The sequence below is a fragment of the Belonocnema kinseyi genome, chromosome 5 (genome assembly GCF_010883055.1).
Source record: "Belonocnema kinseyi isolate 2016_QV_RU_SX_M_011 chromosome 5, B_treatae_v1, whole genome shotgun sequence".
Lineage (NCBI taxonomy): Eukaryota > Metazoa > Arthropoda > Insecta > Hymenoptera > Cynipidae > Belonocnema > Belonocnema kinseyi.
The window spans coordinates 35,835,586-35,845,174 of record NC_046661.1 but is presented as its reverse complement, the minus strand read 5'-3'; the positions used below and the strand labels follow the sequence as shown (position 1 = coordinate 35,845,174).

Below are 9,589 nucleotides of genomic sequence, written 5' to 3'. Positions count from 1 at the left end.
CTAGAAAAAAAGCCGGGGGAACCTAAAACTGGTAAAATCGACAATTTTCTAAGTATCACATGTCCTTAAAATTCGCTAATGAATAAGTTACTAAATTTTCGATTTTTCCTAATAGGTTCTAATTTCCTAACAATGGGAAGGTAGAGCGCGGCAAGCCAACACATGCCCGCATCACAGGCAGCCAAGTGTCAAATGGACTTGATTTCATTTACGGAGCAACCCAAAATTTATTCTTTATACAAAATAACAGTGACCTGATTCTTTATACGGAATTACCCTAATTTCATTCCATATTGCATGCACGATCAGTCCATTTTACGTTTTATTTTCATCAAGAGATAAAACTGAAATATTTTAATTAGTTCAAAATTAAAGAGGTTTAAAGAAAAATGATTTTATTTCTAAAACAACAATTCAGATAATCATAACACAAAACATTGTACACCTACTTTTTTATACAAGAATATTCAATTAAAAAAATAAATTTTTCTTCAATTTTGAAACTCAAATGCTATTTAGAAATGTTATAAAGTAAATTTCACTTTCGCCACATAATAAAACAAAACTTCCATAAAGAAAAAAAGGATAATTGGGATATAGGTTTTGAAATAAATATAACAAAATTAGTCATTGGAACCTGTTTATGTTACGCACAAAATACTTTACAGAGATCGACAAGGTGAAACCTGCAAAGAGTGAGTTATAAAAATATAATCATCGACGGTATACAATACAGTCGAAATTTTCGGGCTAATTTGCGCTCTACGTAAACTGCAATAAATAAATCAATCGTCTCCTATTCTCTTTGTTTCTTATCAATGGAACTCAATCGGCTTCAGAACAAAAAAGATACTTGTTGTTTTGAGTGTCGATAGCGATATCTAACATTACCCACATGTCAAAGAGATAACGTGACCGTCTCGATTCTCTTCAAACAATGTGCCATTGTAGCCTTTCACTGGTATTGGTACACACTTACGACCACAACTCGTTACACAACCAAAGAGTAATTCTAAAAATCACATGTAATCTGGAAATATTAAATACGCCTTTATTATCAATTACTTGACTCACTACTTATTCTTCCAGCTCGACAAATTCAGTCAAAAAACCATCACTGGCCTCATCAATATTAAATTTTCATATTAAAACATTGAATGTTTCCAGATTTTATAACATAGACGAGCGCTTTATTTAAGAACGGAGTACAAAAATATATTAATTCGTTATTTAACTTCTAATCAGGGAATGCTTATCAATTGTTCTAGACTAGAAAAGAAATCTATCTCCAGTGAATTAAATAAAGAGAATTAAGCTAAATAATTTAATATACAATGCATTGCCTCATAAATAAATATCACTGAATAGTTGAAGGTATCGTTGCATTGCGCAGCGAGGGATATATTAATGGAAGAATATTAAGTGAGCACTCAGACCCAGCTGCATGCTATTTTAGTCTTAGGGCCACTAACTAGCGTCTATTTTTAAAATCCGCCCTCCCGAATCCCAGTATACGTTATGAAATAATTTTCCAGTCTTTTGTCTACATTATCAAACGTCTTAATAAACTTTGTTCGATGGGATTAACTCGAGTGCCGATTTAAAAATACGACCTATTATATTATACTCTGGCAATAAAAATAAGTTGAGTACAACAGGGTGAAATCACAATTTCTGTCTCACTCATAAGAAGAGAATACTATACTTGCTTCATTAATCAAATCCCTAGAAAACATTAAACCATAAAATTATAAAAATTTCAAATTTTGACTGCAAATTTAGGAAGTAAAAAATTGAAAGCTTTAAATATTTTCACCAGGGAGATGAGGAGGCGCCTCTCTCGAAAAAAAATTATTGAGTTTTTTAACACAACCTACGGCAAGGCATACATATGAAGTATAAACCATGCGTTTTCTACAATCAGACTTAATTAATTGTAAATTTGCCATTGGGATATTGCCCAAAATTCGTTGCACTTCAAGAGAAGGGTACATTAAATTTAAAGGATATTATGCTCCCAGAATGAAAAATTAATTTAAAAAAAACTATGAATAATATAAATTTTCGAATGTAAATGGTTTTACAAAATAAAATGGTACAGTTTCTTACATTATCTACAAAGAGTATTTCAAAATTATAATTCTTATCGAAACTAAAATTTAAAACAAAAAACTAAACCACCTATTAACAATTTTATCGACGGAGATTTACTTGCTTTAAACTTTTACAAAATTGAACAAACTAGACTAGAAATTCTGTTCGCAAATTTGTTTTTCCTTAAATTTTGAGATATTTTGGAGTCGAAAAATATGGGTAAAAAAAGTCGCCAGCTTTCTAAAGTAGTCACAAATTTTTATGTACTCACCCGTTCGTTAATGTATTTACGAATTTCGATATTTATGGTTTTCAATATCAAAATTTCTTTGTTCGAGAAACTTTGCACGCAAACTTAAATAGTCTTTTTAACTTAAATTCCTTTTTTCGAATTGAATTAATCGTTTTAAAAATATCTAAGTGGACGTGTTCGAAGGTTGATCAACTTCGGGTCGACTATCCGATGGAGAATTTAAAGGAAGGGATGTTTGGACATTGTTGCATTGTTCCATTCCCCATTCGCTTTCTGGATCGGAGAAAATGTTGAAACCGTCAATGACATCTTCGTCGATTGAAATGTCGGAAGAATCTTCTGAACTTCGTCGAGTATTATTGCTGACGTAAGGCATTTGAGACACAACTACAAAAAATTATATTGGTAAAAACATGTTTCTAGAAAACTATTTTTCTTTTCTATATTATTGTAGAGAGAACTCACAGTCCTAGATTTTAATCAGAATAAAAGAATACTAACTAAATAGGGGCCGTTTAAGAATTACATCTCATGCCTGGGTGGGAGGGTCAGCTGTTGTGTGGCGCGCATGTTAAACTTATATACACTTACTATAGAAAACACTTGAGGATAGTAACACGTGTTCAAATTCCCAGTTTTCGTGCCTCAAAACTGTGCCAAAAGTGGCGCTTTTTAGAAAGGCATGAGAGAAAACTAGTGCCTATGTGTAAATTGGCTATAGCTCCTTTCTAATATATTAGTTACTTTTTCGTACACTATTTTCTAGACTTTCGAAACACTTTACAAGCACGAAAACGAGGAATTTTTATGCACTTTTTCAAAAATGAATTTACTGTCATTTCCTGGTTTTTCACGATCAAGCGGCTACCCTGAAATATTAAAGGATTGTTCTTTCAGAAGTAGAAAGCTTTATAGGTTTTATATATTTTTTAAATTCTAATATGAAAATCCTGAAATTTATACGTTTTATCCTTAAATGCTTTTTATTACGAAGATATTGTCATTTCTTGAATGTTAAATATATGTTAAATCACTCCGCATAATGAAAGAGTGAAAAAACATTTAGGTAGCAATATAATTTTGAATAATTTCCAGACTATAAATTTTTTTTTTAGAAGGACTGATAATACAAATTAATTAATTTAAATAATAATGAAAGGAGACTCACATTGGCGACAAAGAAGAAGTGAAATTTAAAAAATAAAGTACTTTACATAACCGTAAAAAGAGGAAATGTGAGGCGTGTTGCCAAAATGTGTATTGAATTAAATTAAATTTACCGTCGGTTATAGTGTGCTTTGCTTTCCACGCGGGTTCGTCCCACTCATCAATTTGTACATTTGAGTCAACTTCGAGTTCCATAGGCGAATGTTTATCAGCGTCCGTGACATCGAATATTTCTGTGACACGAACTTTATTATCTTCGTCCATGTAATAATACGCCATCAACGCTTCTTGATCCGATGTCGCCTGCAATTCAATAACAAAATAAAAATATTGTCAGAAATGCCAATTATCTTTAGGACATCCGAAATTGCATTTTAGTGTGTCTAATGTTTACAACTTACCAATGTTTAATTCAACATTCAGATTCATATCTCATAAATGTGGAGTATTTTAAAGATTTTTTTTTTAATTTGACTTATTCATTTACTACTTACTTGAAGAATGTTTTCAAAAGTGTCGTCAATCGGCGTTAAGTCTGACATGTTAATAATACAATTTGAAGATTGCGTGAGGTCCTTCCAAGATTTGTTATATCGGAGAGTCAAATTCAGCATCTCTTTCTGATTAAATATCCCTTCCTCATCATCCGAGTCGTCAAAGCCGTAAAATTCTGCAACCATGAAAGAGTTCGATTTTTATAATTACAACAATTTATAAAAAGATTCAGGAATTAAAAATTGATTTTCAAGATTAAATACCGAACTCACTCGGACTGTATTCCGTAATATTTAAATGGCATTTGATAGTTTGCGACATCGGCAGATAATAAAAGTTGATTTTTGGGAAAAGTAAGCTCAAATGTTCCAATAAGAACCGGCTTACTTCTAAAAGATTCTTCCTCAGTTTCGGAGCATTCATCACGAATGTAGAAAAATAACGTAACAATCTGAAAAATAAGATTTATATACATTGCTACTAATTCTTCATTAAAAAGCAAACAGTCCTTCTTACAAAATGAAGCATACGAGTTTTTGGAACTTCAAAGCTCAAAGCGTTTAAGCTTGCAAAAATTCGAAATATTAACACATTTGAATGTTAAAACACTAAAAACTGAAAAAATAATCGACAAGTGAGAACTTCAAAATTCAGTTTGCTACACATTAAAAAGTTTTAAGATCTTTATATCTCTAAAATTAAACATCAATTTATTTAAATCAATTATAAATTGAATTGAATTCAGTTTTATATTTGAATTTATATAATTACTTTAAAAAGTTGCTTATTATTTTCCAATATATACTGTGAGTAATTGTTGCACTTAGTTCCACATTTTCTTAAATACAACTTGGAAAACAATTTTTCGTTCCAACATGGACATTAGAATACAAAGCATGCATCATTAGATATCAATCCAGTGCAGGACAAGCCTTTAAATTTAGCATCGAATAATCAGTAGGAAAAGTTGTTAACCACTCTAGTGAGAAACGATCTTGCGAAAGATTATGACAACGAAAAATTCCATTAATTATCGTCACTTCGAAATTTCCTGATTAAAATTCTATCTAATAGTAGAATTTCTTTTTCCTTCTCTTTCAATCTTGATTTTATTAGTTTTAAATTCATTATGTATTAAACGTATGCATTATGAATTAAATTTATTTATTTAAAAATATGGTAAAAGAAATCGCGGAAAAAATCCTGGTCGTTCTATTTTTTCGCCGCATTGCAACAATAAATTTTCCCGGGCCGGTTCGAAGAAGGGCACATAAACTTATTTCGCTGAGAGTTGGAAGACCCCTGGAGGCTTTCAGAAATATTTTTTGAATTTTGATTTTTAAAGACTATATCTAGGTGTAAAATTTCATTGCGCATCTTTTCCCCCCGTGCAAAAAGCTGTAGCTACTCGAGTTTTCTAATTAAAGCCAAAAAATGGGCTTATTTGTAAAAATTAATTTTGATTCGCTTTTTACTTTAACTCGTGCTCCTTCCGTCAGTTTTAATGATTTTCCAATAAAATGTCCAGGGAACGTATTTTGAAATGCCCTTTGTCTGATAGAGCAAAAGTAATTCAAAAATTTATTTTAAAAAAATTGTTGTAAATTTTTTTCTGAGTGAGTGGCGCTTATCGGACTTCCCTAATTTCCAGTGTTTCGTTTATCGGGCGTATTTTTAACCAAAAAAAATTCCAGCAAGAAAGTTGTTAACAACAGTACGAACAATTTTTCTGGAGAATTTTAGCCCAATCCAATTGATATTCAATAAATTATTAACATCTCAATACGATAGCAGTTAGACGTCCGCGCGCTGGCTGTAGCGAGAGTCTCAGATCAGATTTATAATACAGTTCACCGGCGCAACAAATAAAAACTAATCAAGTAATCAGGTAATATTAACGTATTATGCATGAATAAATATTAGTGCATAATGTAAAATAATTTATTCATTTAATATTATGTAAAATAGAATGACTTTTATTTTTAAGACAAACTGTACAGAAGTAAAAGAAAACATAAACATTTAATGCTTGAGATTAAACGGATTCTTAATTCCGAGAATTTGTAAATGCTTTAAATTCGTGGAATTGAACAAAGTGAAACATCGAGAAAGTAAATTTGTTTTTTATTCCTGTTTAATAAAGCGTATTATTATTTATTTATGCATAATACTTTGATACTACCTGGTTACTTGATTAGTTTTTATTTTTTGCCCAACAACTTTTTTCCTGAAAGTTTTTTATTGCTCAAAATTCGCTTGAGAAACGAAACGGTGGAACTTAAAGAAGGCCGATAAGCGCCAGGCATTGGAAAAAATGTAACAATAATTTTTTTAAATACATTTTTGAATTACTTTGGCTTTAATTAGAAAACTAAAAAAGCTACAACTTTTTTCCTGAGGGAAAAGATGCACAATGAAATTCTGCATCTATATATAGTCTATAAAAATAAAAATTCTAAAATGTTTAAGAAAGCTTCCAGGGCCCTTTCCACTCCCAGCGAAATAAGTTTATTTGCCCTTCTTCGATGCGGCAGCTGAATTGCCAATGAATTTTTTTTTAGAATTATAGTTATACAAAATAACATTAGAGATTTTCACTATATTATGATTTCTAAAAGGCTAAGGAACTTAACAAATTTTAAAGAAAATATTTCTAATTCAAGCCTTTAATATTAAACTATTTTTAATTGAACATAAGTATAAGAGTCAAAATTTGACAGAGTCATAATGAAGCATAACAAATTGTTTATCTATCAAAGCTCTTAATTGCAAATTGTACATGCACAATATTAAATATCTGAATTTAAAGTTGTCTAAATACTTACAAAACCAAGCAAAAATAAATCGAAATAGGCATCAAATTATTTAAAAATGTGCAAAAAGTGCCTGACAGACTCGACCGTTTCACTTTAATGGTACTCTTTTGTTATGCTATTCAATAATTTCATCAAATCAATACTCTCAGTAATATTTATTTTAATCGGACCCCCAGAAATGTAATTTTTTAACACCACCCTCTGGTAAAAATGACGGTTACGTATTCTAAAATATATTAATAAATAAGCCTCAAACCATAAATCAGATCTGAAAGGATTACTGCTTCATATCAGTCAGTCTGGCTTGTTTATGTTTATTTTCTAACAATACGGCAGCACGGTGATTACCGTGAGAAAAACTTGGCTGTTATTTTGTGGCATAATTCAATTATGTTAGAGAGGTGAATGAAGCGGCTTGCTTTTTTTGGAAATGTGCAATTATTTGTATAATGTAAGAAACATGTGTACTACATGTCGCATCAGTTGCTTAATGTGTTTCCCTTTTGTTCATTATTATTGACGTACGTAAAATTCTCTATTATGCTATTAAGCGCTCCTATCAGCTCACAAATATCTAAAATAATTACGATACACAACACCCTGTGTGACCTCTTGCGAACACGTTCTGTGATTAGATTTTGCAGATGCATTTCTATCTCAGTATTGTAGACCCACGCGCTCTTTCTACTTATGTAACTGATAACAAACGGTTCATGCTGAATTTCTAAATACATTTTTGTGAACATAAATATGCGCTCTTTCTACTTGTGTAACTGATTACAAATGATTAATGCGTAATTTCCACATTCATTTTCGTGAACATAAATACATTCCACAATGAGTTCAGAATTATATATCGATTCCTTAATTGTCACTTCTCTAATCCAAGATTAACTTCGAATCACCGAACATAACGCGTTACTTTAACGATATTAGCGTTAGAATTATTACTTTTTGATAAGGAAACGAATCATAATCAATTTCAATTTTAAAGCGCTTGAAATTAAATAATTCTAAATTGAAAAACTTTTATAATGAACAATTCTAAATGATATACTCGTATATTAAAATCTTTTAGTATTTCAACTTTTAAAATTTTAGTTATTCGAGTTGAAACGAAACAAATAATCTTATTCCAAATTATAACTTGTAGGTTTAACAATTGAATAATTTATAATTAAAACCCTGCAAACTTGCAAAGTTGAAAGAATTTCAAATTCTTAAGATCGAAATTTGAAATATTTATAACCGTGTAAAGGTGTACATTTTCAATATTTAAACTCAGAAATCAAAATGTGAAATTATTTATAAATGTAACCCATGTTTAAATTAATCCCTCACATCATAAGATATCCCATTTATCTTCCAGGATATTCTGGACATATCCCAGGAGATCCTAGGGATATTGCGAATAATATCGTACATGCCGAAACTCTCGATATCTCTAAAATGTCCCAAGGATATCTCTGAATATCCTGATAATATCTTAATAATGTACTCATTTTATATGTCAAGGATGTCCCCAAGATATCCCAATTTAACAATTCAGGGTTTTGGACGATTCATGGTTTTGGACGAGGATCTGAATGGTGACATTGAAGCTGACCTTAGCGTTGACCTTTAAGATTATTTCAAGGTCAAATTTAATTTTTCAAATGGAAACCCCTATTTTTAACACCGCCAATCGAAAGAACGGAAGATTTTACGTTCAGATATGCATCAAGTTCATGTGACCTTCGGGGTCCTTCCAGGGTCGTATAAAAAAAGCTCAAGGGTTTAAAAAAATGGTTCAAAATTGTATCTAGATCCGCTGGAATACGGCGAGATCCATTATAGGTCTCATCAGTCCGCAAAAAAAACCCTATGTGGATCGGGCCCGTTAAGGCGAACTCCATTGAGGGTCTCGTCAATACACAGAAAAAAGGTCGTTTGTGGATCCGGCCAGCTAAGGAAAGATGGTCTCATCAGACCTCAAAGGTAATCGGGTCACATGACCTTGATGCATATCTGAAAGTAAAATTTTGCGTTCTTACGATTGGCTTCAATGTCACCATTCAGATCCTCGTCCAAAATCCTGAAACTTTCTTCTGAAATATTGCTCTCGAAAACGCATATTTTCGCTGATAGGGGAGGGGGGGGGGGGAGTCCGACATTTTTTATTAGTCTGTGTATATATATATATATATATTTCTACTGCCAATTATATGTATATCCAATCGTATGAATAAAATAACTTGTTCCCTCCCTAACTCATGTCCTTGTAGAAGATTTTGGTGCAGTTCAACCCGAAAGTTGATCTAGGAAAAAAGTCAGGGCATACGAGCGTAAATGCCACGATGCTTGTTGACTTAAGTACCATGCTTCATAATGTGCTCTCACCGAGGCGTCATTGATTTTCAGCGGACGTGTTGATTCTAGTTTTTTTATGTTTGTCCGTCAAAAATGATGAATTTTTGGGAAGAAATAGTTGCTGGAAGTTACTTTTTATGTGTCAAAATTGAAGCTTTCTAGTGCGCGCCGATCTTCGACCAGGACTTTCTCGCACATGGTTACCTTTTTCAACGCGCTCTTTTTGCGATTCAATAGAGCCAACCAATAGTTCAAAAGTACCTTCTTGTTTTTCTCTTAAATTAAACAATTAAACAGTAACGCAACTCTTTATATGTCGAAAGAGAAGCTTTCTAATGCGCGCCGATCTTCGACCAAGGCTTTCCCGGATCTGGTTACCTTTTTCAAAGCGCTATTTTTGCTATTCAATAGAGAT

The 9,589-nt window shown here is 31.8% G+C and overlaps 1 protein-coding gene across 3 annotated transcripts in view; it reads right to left on the bottom strand.

Moving 5' to 3' along the window:
- Positions 1–623: 623 nt before the first annotated feature.
- The window catches only part of LOC117172328 (patatin-like phospholipase domain-containing protein 2), a 65,184-nt gene continuing 56,218 nt past the window's right edge, over positions 624–9,589 (bottom strand). Inside the window, exons 8-12 of one of the 3 annotated variants that reach the window (XM_033360120.1) lie at positions 4,273–4,460; positions 4,009–4,184; positions 3,628–3,817; positions 3,181–3,216; positions 2,615–2,734 (exon numbers count right to left, since the gene is read on the bottom strand). In XM_033360120.1, the coding sequence (XP_033216011.1) occupies positions 3,212–3,216; positions 3,628–3,817; positions 4,009–4,184; positions 4,273–4,460 (559 nt within the window). In that variant the 3' untranslated portion in view covers positions 2,615–2,734; positions 3,181–3,211. Of the gene's footprint in view, positions 2,735–3,180; positions 3,217–3,627; positions 3,818–4,008; positions 4,185–4,272; positions 4,461–9,589 lie in introns of all 3 variants that reach the window. The other 2 variants (XM_033360118.1, XM_033360119.1) reach the window with 2 other exon arrangements.